This window comes from Notolepis coatsorum, assembly GCF_963971535.1.
Source record: "Notolepis coatsorum genome assembly, chromosome: 6".
In the NCBI taxonomy this organism is placed as follows: Eukaryota; Metazoa; Chordata; class Actinopteri; order Aulopiformes; family Paralepididae; genus Notolepis; species Notolepis coatsorum.
The window spans coordinates 88933747-88958750 of record NC_140170.1 but is presented as its reverse complement, the minus strand read 5'-3'; the positions used below and the strand labels follow the sequence as shown (position 1 = coordinate 88958750).

The 25004-nt window shown below is 46.0% G+C and overlaps 1 protein-coding gene across 1 annotated transcript in view; it reads left to right on the top strand.

Annotated features, from left to right (window-relative positions):
• Positions 1–12076: 12076 nt before the first annotated feature.
• The window catches only part of slc12a5a (solute carrier family 12 member 5a), a gene marked incomplete at both ends in the record, with an annotated part of 504642 nt that continues 491714 nt past the window's right edge, over positions 12077–25004 (top strand). Inside the window, one exon of the mRNA XM_084315676.1 lies at positions 12077–12236. Within this exon, the coding sequence (XP_084171802.1) occupies positions 12077–12236 (160 nt within the window). The remainder of the gene's footprint in view (positions 12237–25004) is intronic.

The window sequence follows — 25004 nt, the reverse complement described above, 5'->3', positions numbered from 1 at the left end:
GCTCACGGCGGCGCGCGAGTAGCCGGAGCTACCTCGCGCTGGCCTTGTCCGATAGCAGCAAGCTAACGTTTCCTAGTGATCACAACAGGCTAGCGCCGCAGCTAACAGCTGACTGGCTAACAGTAGGCCCAACCTCTGTAGGCCACGCAGTGATCCCAGCAGGCTAACGCCGCAGCTAACAGCTAACTGGCTAACCGTAAGCTAAGCAGCTATCACCTGAACTTGTACACAATGATATAACAAACACTCACCCAGACAGGCCGCCGTTCTGAAACCCTCCTCACTTTTTAAGAGAAAAGAGAAACAAGATGTCAACACAGCTTTACAACGGTGATTTTACCAACACCCGACGGAATCAGCACAATACCAAACTGGCCTGTGTAGCTGACTTGAACATAGATCTTCCGCTATCGAACATCTTATGCACATATCTCCTCGTGAAGGAATACTCTCATTTGGATATGAAAGACGGGGCTTAACACGGGACAGAGAGATACCCACTTGTCCAGAAAACACAGGGATCACCAGTGTTAATGGTCGCGGCCCACTAGTTAAAACTACAATGGTCTTCAGACCAAGGTCTTCTGTCGCCTAGGCGGCTGAACAAAGGACCCTAGCCTGGGGCCGGTTTTCATAAACATTGTCAATTAGTCCCCATAGCACTAACAGACAAGTGAAGCCTGCCAGCAACAGTACTCACCCAACCTGAAACCCACCGCTCCTCACAACAGCGGCGCGTCACACAGTTCAGCTGTGGCCTGAAAGGTTTCACCCCAACCAACACAGCAAGGAACTGCAGTTGAGAAGCATGCAGCGGCGTGCTCCCAATACGAAAACCGGTGGAGGGTTTTAGAATGATCACCATCTTCCAGACACTCCAGTGACGAAGACAACATCGCCGTATTTTCTCGAAAATAGTGAGAGAGAAAATAAAGATATGATGTCAACGTATCTCCTTGTTCTTCCTCTCCTCGTAAACATTGCTTTTCCAGCCAATATTTTTCTCCACGTCAAGTGGGCATGTGAGCAACACGTTGCTTGTGATGAAATTTGAGAAGGAGATGAGTGTGTGGCACCATCCCTGCTTATATAGGTAAGCGGATGTGGGTGTGGCCAGATGAATGCGGGCATTAAAGGTACATTTGTGAAATTATTCATTGTATATATGCTGAAGCGAGATATATGCATGAAACGCTGAGCGTGAGCTAAGTGTGATACAGAACTATGAGTGAACACGTACAGCACTCTAACTGACCATCTTTAGATGATAAAGTTTGAAAATGTTGTTCCTCTGAAATCGTACATGGTTCTTCATCTGAGGTACTCAATTGACCTACCAGTCTCACTGCCAGTGCAGACCTGATCCTCAGGATGAATATTGTAACTGAGGGGTACAATTCCCTGACTGTATTACTAGATATGATACTTACTACCACTACCTTTGTACTTAATATTCGGCCACCCAGTACACGGCATAAATATATTATCATGAACACTCTCACGTAGATGAAACGGATCCAACACAAATGTACGAATTAGAAACAAGTCTTTATTGCCTACACAGCGATGGTGTGTAGACTAAACACTTAATCACTTAATTACATTTATGAATTGAAATAGTATGCACTTTTATGGCAAGGAGTATTCGTCGGTATATCAATAGATAATGTCCAATCTCTGAAGGCGCAGGTGGTAAATATACGACCTGGAATAGTTAAGGAATAACAGCAATGATACTTTAATGATTATAGGCTGGATACACTAGAGGGGGTTAATCCGGTCGCTTGTAAGCCGACAGGAGTAGGAGGGGGGGGGGGTAGAATCCAGCTGCCTCGTCCGGCCAAGGGTATCCCAGGAGAACCCACTGTAGTGACGTTCAATGCGCCGGCGATCCTTGGACCACAGATGAAAGCAGGTGGACTCTTTGTGGGCCGGCTCTCTCCGGTCCACGGGGGAGAGATGTGGAGAGACCTCGTCTTGCAGAGCGTCTCCTCACCTTGTGTCCTCTCCAGGGGGGGGGGTTCCAACACACGGTAGTGTCGGGGGTCTTTATCCATAGAATAATCAAAGTATTCAAAGCATAATCCGTGCCTGGGAAGGCGGGCTGTCGTCGGTAGAATAATCCGGTATACAGGTCCACTCGCTCGTCGGCTCTGGGGCTCCTCGGGTGCAGCTTCACATAGGGTCAACCACCCTGGGTAAGCAGCCAGTTCTCTGCCCGAAACGATGGGGTACTGACTACGGTAGTATTCTCACCGCACGAAGCACTATATATTAACAGACTATTATTAGCTTAATAGACTACGTCCAACTCGACGATATAGTGCCAAATATGACTATTCAAATATTAATATACACAATGTCTCAATACCGATGGTAGGCGAACATGGCCTTACTCCCACACGTGGCATCGCGGGGAGGCTTTACGTCTGTGACTCTATTGGAGGGTAAGAAACTGGACTGAAAAGAAAGTCCTACTTTAGTAGCGCAGTATATATACGCACTATGAACAAATAGTCCCATTAGTGGTGCGGTAGCCAAATTCCTACGCGGAACTAGGACTTGTTCGTACATGTCGAGCGGTACGTTTGAACTGGGTCTGAGGGGTATGGCAGCCTGGCACCAAGGTCTCGACCAATAGTAGAATGGAGACTATTATGGGGTGTTCAGTAGGCTAGAATGGATATTCAATGCATATTGTACAAGGAATATACAAGGGATATCAGGGAATATTAGAGAATATACAAATACAATTAAATATATATATATAAATAAATATATATATTCGGTTTAATCTGGCCCTTCACAACAGCCACCCCCTGAATAGGTCCCGGACCTAATCAGTTAAACAGAGACAGATTAATCGCGTTGTCTATTTACACATAAGGGTTTGCTGTAGGGGTCAGTCAACTTCACAAAGTCATAGGGTTGTAGGGTCATGGTCATCATCGATTGTGTCTGGGAGTCGAGGCAGTTCTATGAGCCTTGCCACGGGACGGGTGTAAGTGCGACCCTGGACGAGCACTTCAGCTGCTCGGACCTTGCCGTCGGCACCGGTGATCACTTTGCTTACGCGGCCGGCCGGCCACATAGCTCTGGGCAGTGATTGATCAATAATCATGACGACTGTTCCTTCTGTCAAATTGTCTCTCTCCTTTACCCACTTCTGGCGGGTCTGTAGAGACGGTAGGTAGTGCAGTAGGAAACTGTTCCAAAACTTGTCGGCTAATACTTGGCTGTACCTCCACATTCGTCGGCCGTTCGCTTCTTCAGGCCGGTACATTGTCTGGGGTAATGTGGGATCTAGCCGCCCCATCAGGAGTGTGTTGGGGGTAACTGGGTCGATATCCGCCACATCACTGGAGACATATCCGAGGGGCTTCGAGTTAAGTACTCCCTCAATCTCCGTGAGGACTGTCATTAGGACTTCTTCCGCCACAGTCTGGGCCCCAAGTACTGCGTACAGGGCTGTCTTTATGGAGCGCACTTCTCGTTCCCAAGTGCCACCGAAGTGGGGTGCGTTTGGGGGGTTGAATTGGAAATCAACCTGTGCTGGAGCGAGGTGGGTCTTAAGTTCTGGGCCCATAGCTTGGAAGCTCTCTCTCAGCTCTCTTTCGCCGCCTTTAAAGTTTGTCCCATGATCGGACAATAGGGTAGACGGTCTTCCTTTCCGTGATATGAATCTACGGAAGGCCATAAGGAATGAGTCTGTGCTCATGGTCGGGAGAAGCTCGATGTGTATCGCTCTGGTGGTCATGCATTTGAATACAATACCCCACCGCTTCTCGGTTCCTCTTCCTTTCTTTATGTGCAGCGGGCCAAAGCAGTCCATACCCGTTGAGTGGAATGGCTTATCACCGATTCGGAGGCGACATGGAGGAAGGTCAGCCATCCTTGGTATGCTGGGCTGCGCGCGCCACTTGCGGCAGTCTAGACATGTTCGTTGGAAGCGTCGTACCGCCTCTCTTCCTTGTAGGATCCAGTAACGACGTCTGATTTCCGCGAAGACTCTTTCTGCTCCTGCGTGATGTACATCCTCATCGTATTTCTTTATAATCAGCTCTGTGACCTTGTGTCGGCTGTTCAATACGATCGGGTATTTAATGTCATCCGGTAGATTGGGGGCTCTGCGTAGGCGACCACCCACTCTGATGAGGGTGTGAGCGTCGCTCTCTGGGGCCAGATGAATTAATCTGCTGTCGGATGGGACGGGCTTTCCTCCCTGTAGACAGGCCAATTCATCGGGGAACGAGTCTCTCTGGGCTCGCTGCAGTAGAAGCAATTCTGCTTCCTCGTAGTTAGCTGCTGACATATCAGCGGGGGACTTGCACTCCGGGTGGTACCGCAGGAATGTTCTTTGTTGTGCACTCTCTATGGACGTGCAATCGTTTATGTTAGGGTCGGTGGAGGCTACGGTGCTCAATCCACAGAACACAGACTTCTTAATTTCCACCTCCTCTGGACTGGCTTCCCTCGGGATAGGCATGGGCCACTGTCCTTCCGGGAGTCTTAGGAATGCGGGGCCGTCACTGTAGACATTGCGACGGGTGAGGTCATCCAGGGGCATCCCCCGGGTGATGACGTCAGCTGGGTTCTGTTTTGTATCAACGTAGCGCCACTCTGTTTCTCCGGTTAACTCTTCGGTTAAGTCTTGAATCTCGGTGACTCTGACTCCCACGAAGACTTTGTACTTGCATGAGTCCGATTTGATCCAGGCGAGTACCGTCGTGGAATCTGACCACAGGATTGTTCTAGACACCGGTATGGTGAGCTCACGTTGGATGAGCGTGGCTAGGTGCGCTCCGGCTAGGGCTGCGCAGAGCTCTAGACGTGGGATAGATTGTTGCTTGCGTGGGGCTACTCTCGAGCGGGCGAGGACAAATGCTGTGTAGATCTCTCCCCCTTGGTCTTGGGCCCGCAAGTAGGCTACTGATCCGTATGCAACCTCTGAGGCGTCACTGAAGACGTGCAAGTCCATTTTACATGTCTCTGGCCTCACCGTGGGTGGGAAGTAGCTTCGGCGCATATTAACGCCTGGGAGTGAGTGGAGCTCCATCTCCCACTCTCTCCAGGTGGATGCAAGGTGTGCGGGAATGGGGTCGTCCCAGCCCTGGTCCTTGTCCCACAATGCTCGTACAATCATTTTTGCCCTGGTGGTGTACGGTAGAATACATCCTAGCGGGTCATATTGTCGGGCGAGTGTTGTGTACACACTCCGTCTGGTGGTCGGCGCCGCCGCCGGCCTTCCCTGCTCCGTAGTCAGGGGCTTGTGTCTGTAGTGAAGCGAATCTGTTTTGAATCGCCACACCAATCCCAGGGTCATCTCCTGGGCTTCTCCCGGGATTGTAGCCATCCAGGTCTCGCTGCTGGCTGCCTTGTCCTCGGAGGAGAGGCTGCGCAGTACTTGCGGATCGCTGCTGGCCCACTGCCTGAGATCAAAGCCGCCTTTGATCAATGAGGCGCGGAGTTTAATCAGGAGAGCCTCGGCTTCTTCCTGGGTTGAAAGGCTTTGTAGACAGTTGTCTACGTAGAAGCTGTTCTTTACGCTGTGTCGGACCTCTTCGTCCGCTGCTGGGTCCTCTGCTACATGTTTCTGTAGTGCAAATGTCGCACAGCAGGGGCTGCACGTCGTTCCGAAGGGGAGGACTTCCCATTGGTAGATGGCTGGGTGCTCATCTCCTGGCTTCTCTCTCCATAGGAACCGTAACAGGGGCTTGTCCGCCTCTACTAATCTCACCTGCAGGAACATTCCTTTAATGTCCCCGCTGATGGCCACCTTTTCCTGGCGGAAGCGGAGTAGAACGCCGAGTAGGGAGGGGCCGAGTGTGGGACCGGGCAGTAACTCTTTATTTAGATTTTGGGATCCGATCTGGTAGCTGCAGTTAAATACTATGCGGTCTTTACCGTTGTGATGGACCTTGTGGTGGGGCACGTACCACGATTCAGTGGTCTGGTCAGCCTCTTTAATGTCCATCTTTGTGACGTGTCCCGCTGTGATGAGCTTCTCAATCTCAGCGCGGTATACACTCTCTTGGGCGGGGTTCTTGGCTAAGCGCCGCTCCGTGTTCAGCAGGTACCGTTCTATGGCGTCTGTCTTGGCGTGGAAAGTAGGCATTCCTTCTCGCCGCAGGAGTGGCGTGGCGTATCTCAACACGCCGTTGACCGGGACTCTCTTGGTCCCTGTCTCGAGGAGGTGAATGGCGTAAATGTCATCTTTAGAGCGAATGCCTTTCTTTCCATTCTTAAAGGGCATTTGTTCCAAGCTCCATAGCCGCTCTACGTGTTGCAGGAGTGCGGTTTCTCCCTCTGTGACTCGGGAGTGGAGACATCTAGTGGCTGTACTTCGGTTGAGAGATTTGGCGAGCGGGCCTTGGAGAGTCCATCCCAAACGGGTCTCGACTGCTGCAGGACAGCCTCGGGGTCCGGTATGAACCCGGTCTATCGGGACAATGAGGTCTGCATGGTCGGAGCCTATCAACAGGGTCGGCATAGCATTGTCTATGAGCGGGATCGGTAACTTGCGCAGATGTGCATATTTCTCCATCAGCTTGGCGACGGGGTATGTGTACCGCGACAGTCCTATTTCTTGGCTGGTGAAAGCGTCTGCAATCTGGTACCGTCGCTCAGGCTGGCCGCTTGCTGCGATAGAGAATGAGACATTCTCGCCCTTTATCGTCTTCAAATCTCGTCTTATTGTCCGAATTGTCATTTGGGTTTCGCTTCCCCGCAGCCCTAGCTGGGCCGCAGCGGAGGCGAGCAGCAGGGTCTTCTCTGACCCGTCATCGAGGACGGCGTAAGTGTCCAGGACTTTATTCTGGTAGCTTAGTGTCACACGCACTACTTTTAGGAGTACTCGGGCTCCACTGCTGCTGGCGGGATCGATGTACATGACGCTCGCTTTGCGGCTGGATGGTGCAGGTGAAGGGCGCCGTCTGTTACTGTCGTGAAGTATGTCCAGATGGGCTCCATCGCACTTGGTGCACCTTTTCTTTAAGCGGCATTCGGCTGCCATGTGTGAGCGCGCACAGCGAAAACAGCGCTTGTTGGACTTTATCCATTGACCTGCTTCCTCCGCGTTCAGCTTGGGGAAGGAGTCACATTGCGCTAGCCAGTGTTCTTTCTCACAGTAGGGGCACACTATCTTCCACTTCTCCGTTCTGGAGGGGGTACTGTGGCTCCTGCTGCTCGGTACTGACTCCGATTGGTGCATCACAGTCACCGATCTTCTTCCATCATTTAGTCGTCTGGTTCCTTCTCTGGAGCCAGGGGTGCTCCGTCCGAATGTATCTAGCCGTAGGCTGCTGACTTCTCTCGCCAGGAAGTCTGTTAGATCGAGGAGGTTCGGTTCGGGGCCATTCGGGTCTCTGTGGTCCCTCTGCCGCCTAAAGCGCTCCTGACGAGCGGGCGGCAGCTTCTCCAGGATCCTTTCCACATTTGAGTTGGCGTAAAGTTCATACTTCCCCTTCTCTCTTTGCGCTCCCAACATCCCTACCAGGGACTGCACTCTGATGGACAGGTCGTCCAGTGCTCGATTGTCTATTGCTGGGGGTAAGCGGTCGATGTGTCGGATCTCCTGGATCACGTAATCCCATATGCGCCCATACCTCTGGTCCAATGCTACCAGCGCTGCTGTGTATGGGGTGGTGGAAGTCGCGTAGGCGAGCGCTATATTATGTGCGCGGGGCACCTTTAAGTGCTGCAGTAGGATGGCGTATTTGTGGCGCTCATCCAATACATCCACCAACATGGTCTCCAGACACATGCGGAGTTCTGTATACTGGGCCCGGTTCTCTTGGGTGAAGTCGGGTACCATAGGCGTGCCAATGTATGACGCTGACTGTGGATACATCGGCGAGCGTTGGGGGAGAGGCCTCCTAGGCGAGTCTCCTCCCGCTTCTTGGTATGGGCTGGTACCGGCAGTGTACCATGGCCCGCTTGTCCAGGTGCTGTTCCTCGGTGCGGGTCGTGCGTCGTGCTCACCCGTGTATAGAGTCGGGGGTCTGTAGCGCAGCTCCGCGGGAGTATAGCCTGGGCTGTACCGGACCTCCTGGTCCGGTAGAGTACTGTGCTGTCTTCGGGCGCGGTTCTCCTCCTCTTCCTCTTCGTCTTCAGTTAGGTCATCCAGTGCTTGTAGTCTCTGGTTTAGCCTCTCCACAGGATATGCTGCTCCTTCCCGGTTGCTAGGTCTCGCTTGGACCGGTGGGGGGAGGTGGTCTGTGGGGGGTATAGACCTCGTCTGTTGGTCAAGTTCAGGGTTGTTTACTCGGCTAGGGGATGCCGCCCTGGAGGTGTGTCTAGACGAGTTCCTGGAGCCTCTGGCGGAGGGAGAGGGTGTTGTCCGTCTGATCAGCTGTTCTATTAGTTGCGCTTGCTGTCTGTCGCGCTCTGCGTCCCGTTGAGCACCGGCTCGTTCTCGGGCCACATTCTCTTCCATCTGAATGCGTCTTATTTCTAGACGTATCTGCTCTTCTTCGCTCCGCTGCTGGATCTGCAGTCGGTCGCGTTCAGCAGCGGCGTTCAGGCTGATGAGGAAGGCCTGCTGTAGGGTCCTCTCTGCCTCGCTGGGAGAACGCGGTTGTATAGGGGAGCCTTCCCTCAGGGTACTCCTTGCGGAGCCTTGGAGCTCTATCTCCACGGTGCTCTCCCCGTCTTCTTCCGTGCCGAGTTCTCTCTCGGTAGCGTTGTATTCCTCCCGGGACTCATCGGGGACTACTTCTTCAGTACTGGCGGGGTGTGAAGTCATGTCTGGTTCCCACTGGTCCCCACCGTGAACTTGGTCAGTTACATTAGAGCCCGTAGGGGCCTCTATGGTCGGGGTAGTCTGGGCGTTGGGGTTAGACATACTTTTACTTTCTAGTTTTACCGCGTTTACTGTTAGTAGAAGACTAGGTTGTTGACTGACAGCGTAAGCCTCTAAGTACTGAGGGAGCCGTCGTTCGCGCTGCGGGCGTTGGTTAGGAGGATCGTTTCGTGGAGTGTTCATAATAGGCCATTTCAATATTAATAACACTATATTAATATTACACTGATTACCCTCCGGCTCGAAGGACCAATTGTAACTGAGGGGTACAATTCCCTGACTGTATTACTAGATATGATACTTACTACCACTACCTTTGTACTTAATATTCGGCCACCCAGTACACGGCATAAATATATTATCATGAACACTCTCACGTAGATGAAACGGATCCAACACAAATGTACGAATTAGAAACAAGTCTTTATTGCCTACACAGCGATGGTGTGTAGACTAAACACTTAATCACTTAATTACATTTATGAATTGAAATAGTATGCACTTTTATGGCAAGGAGTATTCGTCGGTATATCAATAGATAATGTCCAATCTCTGAAGGCGCAGGTGGTAAATATACGACCTGGAATAGTTAAGGAATAACAGCAATGATACTTTAATGATTATAGGCTGGATACACTAGAGGGGGTTAATCCGGTCGCTTGTAAGCCGACAGGAGTAGGAGGGGGGGGGGGGGGTAGAATCCAGCTGCCTCGTCCGGCCAAGGGTATCCCAGGAGAACCCACTGTAGTGACGTTCAATGCGCCGGCGATCCTTGGACCACAGATGAAAGCAGGTGGACTCTTTGTGGGCCGGCTCTCTCCGGTCCACGGGGGAGAGATGTGGAGAGACCTCGTCTTGCAGAGCGTCTCCTCACCTTGTGTCCTCTCCAGGGGGGGGGGTTCCAACACACGGTAGTGTCGGAGGTCTTTATCCATAGAATAATCAAAGTATCCAAAGCATAATCCATGCCTGGGAAGGCGGGCTGTCGTCGGTAGAATAATCCGGTATACAGGTCCACTCGCTCGTCGGCTCTGGGGCTCCTCGGGTGCAGCTTCACATAGGGTCAACCACCCTGGGTAAGCAGCCAGTTCTCTGCCCGAAACGATGGGGTACTGACTACGGTAGTATTCTCACCGCACGAAGCACTATATATTAACAGACTATTATTAGCTTAATAGACTACGTCCAACTCGACGATATAGTGCCAAATATGACTATTCAAATATTAATATACACGATGTCTCAATACCGATGGTAGGCGAACTTGGCCTTACTCCCACACGTGGCATCGCGGGGAGGCTTTACGTCTGTGACTCTATTGGAGGGTAAGAAACTGGACTGAAAAGAAAGTCCTACTTTAGTAGCGCAGTATATATACGCACTATGAACAAATAGTCCCATTAGTGGTGCGGTAGCCAAATTCCTACGCGGAACTAGGACTTGTTCGTACATGTCGAGCGGTACGTTTGAACTGGGTCTGAGGGGTATGGCAGCCTGGCACCAAGGTCTCGACCAATAGTAGAATGGAGACTATTATGGGGTGTTCAGTAGGCTAGAATGGATATTCAATGCATATTGTACAAGGAATATACAAGGGATATCAGGGAATATTAGAGAATATACAAATACAATTAAATATATATATATAAATAAATATATATATTCGGTTTAATCTGGCCCTTCACAACAAATATCTTTAACATTTTCTGAAATATAAATAATAATACACATGAAATAATGATGACACTTAACAAAACGCAAAACTAAATACCAGATTCACTGAGAAGCTGCCTGAAGTGAGGCCAAATGTCATCTTTAAAAATCTGTTCTAAAGAGGGTTTATACAAAATGTAAATGCAAAGCGCTTTACAACTTATGTCTCACATTCACCGATTCACTCACACATTCACACACCAACGGTGGAGGCAACCATGCAAGGTGCCAACCTGCTCATCGGGAGCAATTACTGTAGGGGTTAAGTGTCTTGCTCAAGGACACATCGACAATCGACATGCTGCCGGAATCGAAACGGGAACCTTCTGATTACAGACAACCGCTCTACCTCCTGAGCCACTGTCGCCCCGCGAATGTTTGGAATGCCCATTTCCCCCTCCATGTTGATTGATTGATACAGATTGCCGAATGGGTACAGTACAGTACAGCTCAATACACACAATTGTTAAGGGGATGCAGACCAGAGAAAGACTTTCTTCTTGTTTACATCAGGGTCCCCCATTTTCAATGGCTAGAGATATAAGAGGAAGGTGAGATGCACAATCCCAATGTTCTCACGGAAATTGTTCAGCACTAGCGTTCTTCTCCCAGTGGTAACGGGGAAACCATTCACGAACATTTCTCTGACGACACCGAGTCATCCTCTTATTATTCCAGCATGCTGGAAAAGACAAAAATGGTTGCTACACTTGTGCAAAGCAACAGTTGCTATGTGTTGATTATGAGAAATATCAGGTGGCAGGTGCAAAATTCTGCAACATAAGACACCGCTACACAGCCCCTCCTCTACACACAGTACACCACACACACACACACACACACACACACACACACACACACACACACACACACACACACACACACACACACACATACACACGCATTGGGTCGCAGATGAAATGCCTCTGAGCTTGACCCTGTCTGAACTTGTGATTGTGAATAACACTCTGGGAGGCTGATATCCTAATGTGATTAAATGATTTATCAAATCAAAATGCTCAATTTCAAACACATGCAGTAATGCTTGGTTTGGCCTATCAATATATGCCCCCAGATTCCACACAGTGAGTTTGCTGAGAATCAGGTGAGCAGGCTATAGGGGGAGTATGTAAAACAAATGTATTACCTTATTGGGGGTCCTATTAATAAGGAAGGTGGGGCCCTAAGCCCAGTGTCTGATCTGCCTAGTGGGCAGGACGGCCCTGCTGTGAATCTACATACACCAACTCTCTAACCAACAGTGATTGATGGACCGGCTCTAGGACCCAGATGCGAATCCACTTCTAGACACCGGTTGATGAGATGGTTCACTTTGTGCACATTACCGAACAAAGAGCTGCAGCTTCTTCAAGAAAGAGTAGTCGGCGGCAAACTTATCTGGGGGAACAGGTGGAGGAGCATTCGTGAGTCAGTGCCTTCCTTTCTGTCACTGTCAACAATCCGCCCGCGTCATCCTGCAGCACCAGTGGAGAATTCCGAGGCAGCCAGGAGGAGACCCGTCGCTTGTCTCACCACGACCGCGACGAGGTACCGCCCGACACCATGAGCCAGAGGTTTACCGTTTCCAAGAGCGACGGCGCCCGGTGCGCGTCAGACATCCAGGGCGAGGTGAACCAGCTGTTCGAGGGAGATGAGCCCACGACCAGCTGCGGCGCCGACAAAGACGACGTTGCCAATGCCGAGGTGGTGGTGGTGCCGAGAGGTAAGGATGCACACACCACCAGGGCGCTTTCTTCTGGATGCTGGATGGTAGCTATGCTACATGCTAACAGCCGTGATGCTTGCCTGTCTTTACCACCACCACTGTATTGGGCAGATGTGTGTGAGAGTGTGACTTGAATTTTTAATGACTTCAGTATAGGGCATTGGTCAACACCATTGCCATTTGCCATGCATACATTTCCAGTCTTTCCTTTCTGCCACAGGTACATTGCGCAAAATAAGAATTAGTTGCATGGTTATGTTTCACGTATTTCAGCCGAATAAGAAAGTAAATTGTATTTTCGTTTCACTTTAGCTTTTTTATTTTTTATTTATTTATAAAAGTGCCTATAACTGTGGCATGAAACAAACAGGTGTCACACTATTGCATTGCATGTCAGATCAGTTCAGAATGGAATTAGAAATGTCAAGTCTCTCATGTTTCGCAAGATGACCTATTCTATTTTGACTTTGTTACAGCTCAAGCTGATACGGTTGTTTTATGAGTTAGGACACATTTGTACTGTGTGAGAGGCTGTCGGGATGTACATTTGACAATTTTGGCAGAGACCGATACACACTCATTCATGTCCTGTTATGCCTGACATTTAATGACACAGATATGATGCGGTTTGTATACAACAAGTCCCCACAAGAATCCAATGTATAACCGAAAGTGATAAGACATGAAAACAATGGAAAATAATGTATTTATTCAGCAGCGTAACATAACTGTGATTTGCCAAGTGCACATTTGTCTTGCCCCCCCCCCCCCCGCATGTCTCACGAACACACAAACACTCCAGACAATTGCTATGTCACCATGGAGAGGCTCACGCAACTACCATGCTGCAAACCACCCCGTGATCAGCACATTGGACAGCAGCCAGCGCGAGCAAGTGTATCAACCCTAATGCTCTGGACTCAACCACCACAGCCTGATTTCTCCAGCTATCAAACGTCCAGAACAGCTTTAGCCAGCCTACACTAACAGATCAACACAAAGGTATAGCCTACACAGTATGCCAATAAGCATAGAACAAATAGCCATCAAGAAAAGCACAGCAACTCATTATAGGCCTACACAGTATGAATGAATGGATGACGGTATACCTGCGCCTTTTACAATGCTATCACTTGCATTTATAAAATCATCATTCATTATCAATGGCACAGTGGCCAACATCTCATCACAGACATAGATTAGAGTAGATAGCTATAGATCTATACCTGCTATCTAGATTTAAATCCCTGATCCCACTCCATAACAAAGAGACACCTGTACTCACCCATTAGATGTTCATCCTGCGGGTCTTGCGCTCAGCAAAGTGATTATAATGTTAAAGGGGCACTTCACCAAAAAGCAATGCTGATTTATTTTTCACATGATCTCATTCTCATACACACACATCGAAAAACTCTAAAAAGTTAATTCGTTTGAATATGGCCACCAGTGATGTCATTGGAGACATTGAATCCTTGTGTTGTGTTAATTACAGCTCAGTGAAATGATAAGGTAGCAGTCCCTGTAAGACAAGGTATTGATTATTGTTGTGAAGGGCCAGATTAACACTGAGAATCTACGTTTTATTGTTTTATATAACTTGTATATTATTTATATATATAAGCTGTTACAAAGGGTCAGATTAAACCGAATATATATATTTATTACTTGAGATCCCTTGTATAATATTTGTATATCGTTTGATATCCCTTGTATATTCTTTGTATATATACACGGAATATCCCTTTACCTAGGTACAAACCAGACCATAATATTCGTTCTCCTATTGGACAGCGACCCCTAGGCGCCAACGGCCATACCCCCAATGGCAAGTTCAAAGGCAACGCCAAGGCATGTCTCAACATGTCCAGGTTTGCGCAGTAATACGAGACAGAACTGAGGTTGGCACTAGATTATTCACCTTACGTATAAATACGTCGCAGGTGGATACAGCAGCACTTAGCCTAAAAGTCTAGTCTTATCCTAAACGTTGAAGCCTTCACCACGATACAACGTGCCGTGAAGTGGGCCTCTTTGCCCCTGAATAGAGCCTTGAGAACCGCGTGCGAATATATAGCTAAAGTGTCAGAGTTTAACGCCGTATCGTCGAGTTCGACTTATTCTATTGTGAAGTAATAGTCTATCATTTATAGTGTATCGTGCGGCTACCGTTCTTCAGTGAACCCCTCTCTGTAGTCTAATGCATCACTCCTGTGGAACCCCTCTCTGTAGTCTAATGCATCACTCCTGTGGAACCCCTCTCTGTAGTCTAATGCATCACTCCTGTGGAACCCCTCGCTGTAGTCTAATGCATCACTTCTGTGGAACCCCTCTCTGTAGTCTAATGCATCACTTCTGTAGAACCCCTCGCTGTAGTCTAATGCATCACTCCTGTGGAACCCCTAGCTGTAGTCTAATGCATCACTCCTGTGGAATCCCTCTCTGTTGTCTAATGCATCACTCCTGTGAAACCCCTCGCTGTAGTCTAATGCATCACTCCTGTGGAACCCCTCTCTGTAGTCTAATGCATCACTCCTGTAGAACCCCTCGCTGTAGTCTAATGCATCACTCCTGTGGAACCCCTCTCTGTTGTCTAATGCATCACTCCTGTGGAACCCCTCGCTGTAGTCTAATGCATCACTCCTGTGGAACCCCTCTCTGTTGTCTAATACATCACTCCTGTGGAACCCCTCGCTGTAGTCTAATGCATCACTCCTGTGGAACCCCTCGCTGTAGTCTAATGCATCACTCCTGTGGAACCCCTCGCTGTAGTCAAATGCATCACTCCTGTGGAACCCCTCTCTGTTGTCTAATGCATCACTCCTGTGGAACCCCTCGCTGTAGTCTAATGCATCACTCCTGTGGAACCCCTCGCTGTAGTCTAATGCATCACTCCTGTGGAACCCCTGGCTGTAGTCTAATGCATCACTCCTGTGGAACCCCTCGCTGTAGTCTAATGCATCACTCCTGTGGAACCCCTCGCTGTAGTCTAATGCATCACTCCTGTGGTGTGTATAGAGTGCTTTTGTAACTGGCCTTTGACTATTTCCATTTACTGTCATACAACACTAAGAATAAGGAATGCTAAGTTCCTTATTCTTAAATACATAAACGTATTGAGCGTTAAATCTGGAAAACGGTCCGTCACTAGCAGATCCGGGAAGACAAACGCTCCCCAAAGTATTTAGCGTTACACAAAACAACCTCTGCATTTAGATATAATCAAAGCCTTAAAAGGACAACTTTGGTATTTTAAAATCTGGACCATCATGTGGGGTATAAATGAATAATAGGGACACAAAGTTATGTAATTCGTCCAGTATTGAGGGAGATTTTTTCAGCCGGCAGACACAAACCGGGCTGAAATGTAATCACACGGGGCAAACATACCCTACCTACACATGTTAAAGTAGATGAGTCTGTGTGATCTCTGAGCTGAATGAAATTTGTCTTTAACAGGCGCTTCACTGAGGCGGTTAATTTATTTGATATACAGGGCCCCCTCTTGTTGATGCTGTTACTGATTGTTCACGACTCGTGGTCTGTAATTTCTCCTTTCAGCCCTTTTCACTTATAGATGGAAGATAAGATAATATATTCCTTTATTGATCCCCTTGGGGAAATTCAGGCATCATAGCAGCATGGGGGAGGGAGGAGAGGGGGTACAGGTAGTAGGAGACATGATACAGGTGATATAATAGAATTATAGTACAGATTAGAAACAATGTGTACTTTGTGCCTTGGAATGTATTGATTCTAAGTGCTCTATTGGAGAGGATAATTTAGATTATAATTGTTTTGTTTATAAAACTGTCTGTCCCAGTTATTACTAAACAGTTAACGTACATTTTTTATCTCTCCATTGCCACGGGGTGATTCCCCTGCAACACGGTTGGAATGGAATCGTGGAACCTATTCTACATGTTCAAATGACTGGTTGGTTCTTAGGGTTCCTCGAATTTGCTCTAAACTAGGAAAAACTGCTTTTTCCTTTGATGTTTCCAACACCTGGAATGCCCTCCAACTGACTCTGAAGCTGAAGGTTCTTCCTTCTTTTGCTGCATTTAAAAGTATGATCTCCAAACACTGTGTGTTTGTTACCAGACTGCCCACAACTCTTTCATTACACCAGAGTGAGAAGGAAAAAAGGCACGCCCCCTTATGAGAGCCACCTATAATTAACAAATCTGTATATATCTTTTTTTTACCAAATACAATTTGAATTATTGAACCATACCGAACTGAAAAAATTATAATGAATATGAGAATACTTGTATCATTAACAATTACACTTTACATTTATAGTCATAATTCAATGAGGCATCGTGATGTCCTAAAATAAATAAAAGCACTACACAACCGCCACAAATGGCAGTGAATAAATAAATAGTCTAAGCTCAATCACAGCTATAGTGGAATATAATGGACACATCTACATTCTGCTCTTAGTCCACTCCATATACCGTCTTTTTTTTTTTTTTTTTATTGTTGTTGGTTTTATTTAAAAAAAATACATTCCACTGCTCATCTTACTGGTATCAGTATGCTGTTGCATGTGACAAATAAAACCTTGAACTTGCACATGGACTTGAACATCAATCATGTAAATTGAACCATGCCATCCAATAATCAAGTGATCAATCGTGCTATTTAAAAGGGCCAAGTTTGCACGCTAGGCCTACACACACAACATGGCATATAGCTGACCCCACTCACCCAAAAGCCATGATGCAAGTGATTTTTTGTGAACCCTTCCACCCATAAGTGCCAGCGATCCCATGTGCTCTCTCTCTCTCTCTCTCTCTCTCTCTCTCTCTCTCTCTCTCTCTCTCTCTCTCTCTCTCTCTCTCTCTCTCTCTCTCTCTCTCTCTGTTTCATGGTTGGTGTGCATGTGTGTCTGTGTGTCCAGTCCTAGTCTCACTGTGAGGTAGGAGAGAGAGAGGGTTAATTGTAGGGATGAGTACTCCTATGAATTAGTAGTGCTTGAGTACTTGTTTAGGGAAATCTATTCTGCATCTTTTTTGTGATCAAATCTTTTTATTATTTTCATTTTTCCTTCCACATGAAACAAGACAAAACACAATACAGTAATAATAATAATAAACAACAATAATAAACAAGACTTCACGGGACAATAACAGCAGTAATAATAATAACAATAATGACAATATATAGAAATAATACAAATCTATCTGTAGCTAAGGGGCTACACAACCCTGACTGTATTAAAGATTGTTTAGATTAAACCACTACTAAAGAATATTAATAGCCAGACAGTACAGTTAGACAAAATGGCGGACACTCAATTGACTGCGCGGGGACAGGGATACCAAGTTAACAGCATTTTAATAGTCATAGCAACATACATATTATTTAGTACGGTTATACTTTAATAATAGAATGTCAGTGCAACAAAGTCAGCGGTAACGAATAGTTCCTAGACTACGGATACTCGACCGGTGGAGCTCTGAAGGGAGTGAGACGAAGCGAGGCGATACAGGGAAAGCAAGATGGTGGCTGGAGACGATGGGTTCTCTCTAGAGCTCCTGCCCCAGAGAGACTGTCCTGTCGCCGCTGGAAGAAGGGGTCTTGTACGGAACCGGTCCTTGTAATCCTAGCGCCCGATGGCAGGGTTAATAGCTATTAATCCAAAAGCCCGTTGGCATAGATGGTAGCTAGCTAGCTTCGTTTGTACGTGAAGCTAACCCGCAGACGGTCTCCAATGAGTAGTTATATCCAAACGGCGCTGGGTTTAACTATAAGTCTCTCCACATTACTTCGCTTACACAAGTCACTATACTGTGCCAATAATGGCTCGACAATATTATAGTTGTATCTAAGTAGCCATTAGCTCTCTATAACGATACACTGCTATCGGTCTGTGTACAACTGTACCGGACGTCTTTCACTCTCGCTCTGCTAGTTTTCCTGTTATGCTACTGCCGCTGCTGCTGCTTGCACCGTCTACACAATATACTCTATCTGGTCCCTATTGGGCTCAGCCTGTTCACCTGTACAGAATCAATGCGCCTGCTCTGGGCTTGTCTGAACATGTCTGAACATGTCTAGAAACTATGTCTAGGGGGCGCGTCTCTGGCGCCTAGTCGTTCAGAATGGGATCGACCATAAGCGAATGGAGAATACTGTTTAGGCAAACAGATGACGTAACGATATATATCTTATATATATAAACAATATATAAGTTATACAAAATAATAAACGCAGACTTTCAGTGTTAATCTGGACCTTCAGAACACTATCTTTGGGGCCCCTCCCCAAAATGAACTCACCTCTCCCCTCCCTGGATCCTGCTAGAGAGATGGTTTATCTGTCCTGAAAGGACTATATTAACATACTACAGGAAATTGTCATACATTTCCACCCTATCTACCTTCTATATATATCTTCAATAAGGTTCTACCATATCTCATACTTCTGTAAATTATTATCAATAATTTGGCCTGGACACGTTACTATTTCAAAGTTATATAATAGGTATTATGTTTCATCATGAATGCATCAAAGTGGGGGGGGGGGGTCGTTTTTTGATGCTCTGATCGTCAGCAACGGCATACGTTTTGGAGTACGTTACATATGATCGTTGCGATCGATGTGAAACCATTGTTGGATCAAAGTAGGAATGATGTCATTATAGTCCGTACCTTTACTAGGAGGTATATTCCAATTGTCTGATCGCGATTTCCAGTATTGATGTCCATCGGGTCCCTGACATGAAATGGCACACAATATGCATGAAGTGTGCTGAACGTGTTACAAGGTGCTCGGATGAAGTATTTAACTTGCCTGAGTCCAAATTCTCCACCCGGATCATATAAGATGTAACACACAGTGTGAAATAAGGTTTCAAAGGGTAGGCAATACTGCCACCTAGCAGGATTCGGCTGGTATTGCACTCACAGGGTCTCAGAATGAGTTCCAATGGTAACGGTTGGCAAGCAAACACGTAATATTACGTGATTGGCCGTGAATGAGTTAAAAGGAAATGTATTTTATTTTCATTGGTCTTCCGGTTATTTTACTTTGAAAAATTGCCACTTCCTGCCTGTGTCTCACTCTTTTTCGTAAAAAACAAGTCTCCTGCCATAATGCTCCCCTTCGCGTAATTCACTCACAGCTCGTGCTGTGGTTGAGAGTGAGACATGATTATAATCAGGTTTTTATGCACCCGAGTCTCCTGAACACATAGAGACAGTGTGAGGTTTTTGTCCATTGCTCACTTACTCGCTCTGTTCCTTTAAGCCTACTCGCTCTGTTTCCTTTAGTTTTCTGTTAATCATTGCATTCCCCTATTCACACGCTTCTTCCCATAGACGTCGTTGATTGGTTCTCCCCCAACCACACGCTTGTCAATCACATCCCTCAGCTGTCACTGCTTGTCAATTAAGCATTCCCTGATTATTTATACCCCGTTTCCCCATTCAAGTTTTGTTGGATCGTTTTGATATTTCAGTTGCATTCGCCGTTCCTGCCTTGCCTGCTGTTTTTTCCCTGTGCTTTGCCTCCAGGATATTCAAGAAGCATTCCTCTTGGACACCCTTTTCCCGTGGCGACGCGCTCGCTCCGTTCTGTTCCAACGCTCTTTACGCACAGCGCCTGGGTGAGTTTTTATGACTGTCTTTGATCCTATTCCGTTTTTCGTGTGTTTATATAACACTGAAGATTTCCTGCTTTTTATCAGACAGTCACTCACCCAGCGTTTAGCCTTTTTTGGATTGTTTCATTGGGATAATATTTTGGCCTAACATCACCCACTGTGTGTTTACACACCGAAGATATTATCACTTGGATTTGTATTTTGGGACTTCGCTCACAGTGTTTATTTTGCACCGAAGATTTCTATCACGTGGGATTGTGTTTGGAACGTTACTCACAGTGTGTATATACACCGAAGATTCAGTCACTTGGATAACTCTGTTTTTGGGTACAAGTCACCTCTCCTGTCACCTGCTCTGTTCCAACTGCACTCTGAGCTAACTCGCTCCCTCTCTCCCTCTCGGTCCCGCAACCACCTCGGAGATTCTGCCGAGAGAAGTCTGCAGAGCGGCTCTGACGTCATCGTCTGCAGAGCAGCAACATTCATCCTTGCTTGTATTCCAGTCTTTGTTTGAACTCTACCAAGTCTATGCTGTTTATTTAGTGTAAATAAACAAGCCCTGGTTTTTGGCAACTCTGAATCCTACTCTCTTGTGTCGTTGCGTTTGGGGTCGGTGTCAAACCATAACAGACAGCATACATACGCTGAGCTACGGTAACTTTCGCTCACTGTAAGCCTCTTTTATGTCATCACTAGGCAAATGAGAATGCTTCTTTAGAAATAGCGGCAAAATACACAAGACCAAATAAGAAATAGGTATCGGTCACATAGTTAGGGTTGGATTACAGCTGAGCTCAACACAGACTCTTGTCTCCGTTGTATAGGTCCACAAGAATGTATGACATTCCCTGCATGAACACACATCAGAATACAGGGCCAACACAGTAAATAACAGTTGATTGTACACACTTGTTTAAGTAATTTACAATATGGAATTATAGATATGGTAGAATTTATAGATATTGGGTCTCATTCCCGAAAATTTTTCAAAGATATATTCTGGAAGACTTATCTTGGAACCACTGAGACATAATCAATGACAAGTTCACTCTGAGTCCTGAACGTGCTGGTAATATGTCTTAAGTGGCTGAAAAGGTCGCACAAATTATATGATCTGATATCTGCTTGGAGAATGGCATTCTGTCTTAAACTCGAAAGCGCGTTCCCGTTCAGGTCATTTGCATACAAAACAACGCCTCCAGAGGTCCTTATAAGGCAACTAGTGACGCAGCTGTGTGCAAATGGAATGGCGGAAGTGCTTTGCGAGTCTTGCGAGCCGCGTGATTACGAAACCTAGCGTCAGTCAGTGCCAATCAGAGAGCGTCTCTGAGAAATGCGGCTAGGTTTCGTAATCACGCTTGCGCGCCATCAAAACTAGATTCGATTAATGTATTGGCATCATATACAGCTCGCGGTACACCTGCCGCAGCGTGCGCGCACACACACACACGCGCTAGGGATGTGCATCTCCTCACTGAGGCCGATGCGATGCGCATCTCGATACGGTGCCAACGATACGATACATTAACGATACATTTGAAGCACCGGGCGATGCGATGCGATATGATTCACCCCCTGTTGAGATACGATACGATTCGATACGATTTGATTCAACATAATGCGATTCGGGGCGATACGATGCGATTCAACACGATGCAAAATAATGATACAATTTTATGGTATGACAGAGGATTTGGTTGTATTCCTTATATGCAGCTTATATTATTATTAAAAATAAAATAATCTACTGTAAGACAATTTATATAAAAACTCTTGGGTGCCTAAGAAGACTTTTGCATAAACTGTCTTTTCTATCCACTTTAGCTAAAAACACACGAGAGAGAGAGAGAGAGAGAGAGAGAGAGAGAGAGAGAGAGAGAGAGAGAGAGAGAGAGCCCCTCCCCGTCTGAGCTGCCGTCGACAGTTGATGATGTCACACACTAGACTAGGTCACTAGGATGCGTCTATACTTTCCGACCGTAGCCGCATTATGTCAACAACACGGAGCCAGGCTGGATGGATTGCATGAAGCGATATAATTAAGAAACGAATAACCAATAAATGTGAAGTTATCTTTGAACCCCTGTTGTCAAGCGTCTTCAATATACCCCCCCCCCCTCCTCACTAATGGTACTGGTGTTGCATAGTCACTTTAGTTAGTTAGTTAGACACTAGTTTAGCGTTAGCTGAACGGCTAACTGGCGTTAGCCAGAGGCTACTAGCGTTAGCATGTCTCCTCGACTTCCACTGTTTGTTGATAACTGTGACGCGGCTCCCGCCTTATGTAGTAGCAAAGCAATAGTATCTACTGTGTGTGTGTGCAGTCACAGTGCACTGCTGACAAGTGGATGAGAGGAAATTATATAAATGCATCGGTTTTTGACCGATGCAAAGACGCTACAACAAGATGCATCGCAAGTTCAGCCTGACATTTTTCCGATGCGCACTAATTCCACCGGTGCACTCGCATCGTGAACGTGTATTCCGGCGCACCGATGCAAATCGATGAATCGTCACATCACTAACACACGCACGCGCGCAGTACTGTATATGAATGAATGAATGAATGAAATATAATATATATAGCCTATGGCGAGCGTAATGAATGAACGCAGTATGGCTTATTATTCCATAATTAAGCCTATAGGCTACTGTTCATTCGTAGGCGCACACAAGACTTGTTATGGAATATTAATGCAGTCTATTTCCACCGATTAGCTTTAGTTCTTATTTATTTATCCACTGTCATTTCAGTGTTGGTGTATAGGCTATATAGTGTATTTCAATATAAGTTTAATTGATTAATGATATATTCGAAGGAGTGCAGGTTTATAGCTATATCAACCCCCTCCAATGTACAGTAAATGACCAAGTATGGTTTTGTCAATATTCCAATGTACAGTTTTGCTTGTAAGTCTATCCCCCACCCACCCCTCCCAACCTCCTCCAACAGTTTCTACGTCAAATGTACTCTCTTTTCTGGACTCTTTTTGTATCACAAACAGTACTGTATTTGCAAATCTGGTATGTCAGACATAAATGTATAGATGTAGCAGTACTGTCTATCTGTGTCGTGTGTGTCATATATGTTATGATGAATTGAAAATCAATCAAAGGTCTGTCCCATTGTATACCAATCAATGGGATACATTGCATGTTGACCTGCATTCTTTCAAATGTATATAATTAATCATTAAAACAGATGTGTAACAAATAAGAAATACAAATTCCACAGAAGGCATTAAATAATTATTATTTTCAATCATTTCACAATAATTGCATAATTGTGTTTGAATATCTGAGTAATTAAAGTAATTATACATTTGTCCAAAATAGCTGGTTCAGATATGGTTAAGCAGCTGCCCTGTGATCAGATGAATCCATATAATTTATTTTTCAGACATCAAATGCGTAATTTCTTATCGTACAAATATTGTCATATTTATTTTAATTATGATTAAGTAATTAATTCCAAGGAGGCCTGTAGCGTTGACGTGAAGGAATCACTATGAGAACACAGTCTGTCAAGTTATAATGAAATTTTAAATTAGTCAATCAATCATGAGATTTGATCGTGGCTGAGAGCAGATTTAAGAGTGCTCCTCAGCACTCTTAAATCTGCTCTCAGCCACGATCAAATCTGATCTGAGGAAAATTTGGGGACTCCCACTCCCAGCCCTAATGGGCCGAAATCTGGCTAAGATGAATTTTTTTGTCGTAACTTCGTTCGGGAATGAGACCCATTGTAGATACTTTTATGGATAGTCTTATTAGCAAAAAACCTGCTAAATCCTGACAGCACCTACCCCCTACCAGTGAATGCCTCTCACCTGCAAAAGGTGTTAGGTTGGGGAGGGATGAATGAATGAATGAATGAATGAATGAATGAATGAATGAATGAATGGATGAATGAATGAATGAATGAATGAATGAATGAATGAATGAATGAATGAATGAATGAATGAATGAATGAATGAATGAATGAAAACTTTATTTAACAGATTGCAGAATGGGTACAATACAGTACGGCTGTACTGGGTTAGGTGGCAAAGGCCAGTGGGTATTTGTAGTTGTGCATGCATCAGCCAACAGTGCCTTTTAGGCTCGGTAGCTCAAAACAGGCTATTGTGTTATCAATTTTGTTAATAAGGCATAGATTGAAAGTATCTGCCCGATTTGTACAAGTGATTGCTTATTATGTAGGTAAGAACTTGTACTTTGATATAATGTAAAAAAATATATATATTTGAAGCTTGCTTAACATGACCCTATTATCTGTGGCTGGTCACATATACCCAATGCTTAATGCGTATTGTCAGTCAAAACAGTCAGTTACCATTTGTAATAATTACCTCCACTCGGAACGGCATGTCCATATCCTAGCTGTATTCCAATGCAACAAACCTTTTGCGGTACTATCCATGCTCCACAGCTTCCAGTGTTGTCTTCCTGCAACAGCTCACACCTCGCAAGAGATTTCTGTTTCAGTGGCACAAACAAGCACTTTTGGTGGATGTATTTGGTGGTAACCAACTAAAAAATAATTTAACTCTCCCCTACCAATGCTGCAGTGAGTCACTCTTGACTCGCCCTCTGCAGCCGACACCTTAACCACACCCTTCCTCCCACATGACCGTTCTGAAAAGAGAGCTACTACTGACTCGACCGACCATTGTATTTGAGAAAAGGCTTCTGGGAAGAGCCTTGCTATTGTGATACTCAGGTTCTGGAAACAATTGTTCACTAGGTCAGCAGCCATGGATTTCCATCTTCTTTTTTTCTTTTTTTTTATATTGAATTCTACTAACCAGGACTGGACTCTGACTCTTGAGGAGTGGATTCTTCTTGGTTTGAATCTGCACCACTATCATCAGTCAAACACACATATTGTGGGTTTTATTGTTCAAATCAACCCGGCTCCTCCAGCTAACCGTTGGATACAGTATTCCTTGACTCGTCTCCTGAGACGCCATGCCATTTAATTCCGATTGGTTCTATCCTGTCACAGGGATTTCCCAGAGGACCGGGAATGGAGACATTTACCTCAGCATGCTTTAGATAAGCACAAGAATGAGTGCAATCAGTCAGGTCCAGTCAATTACCTATAAAACCCCTTCCATGAATAGATCAATATATTCATATTTGCTCAA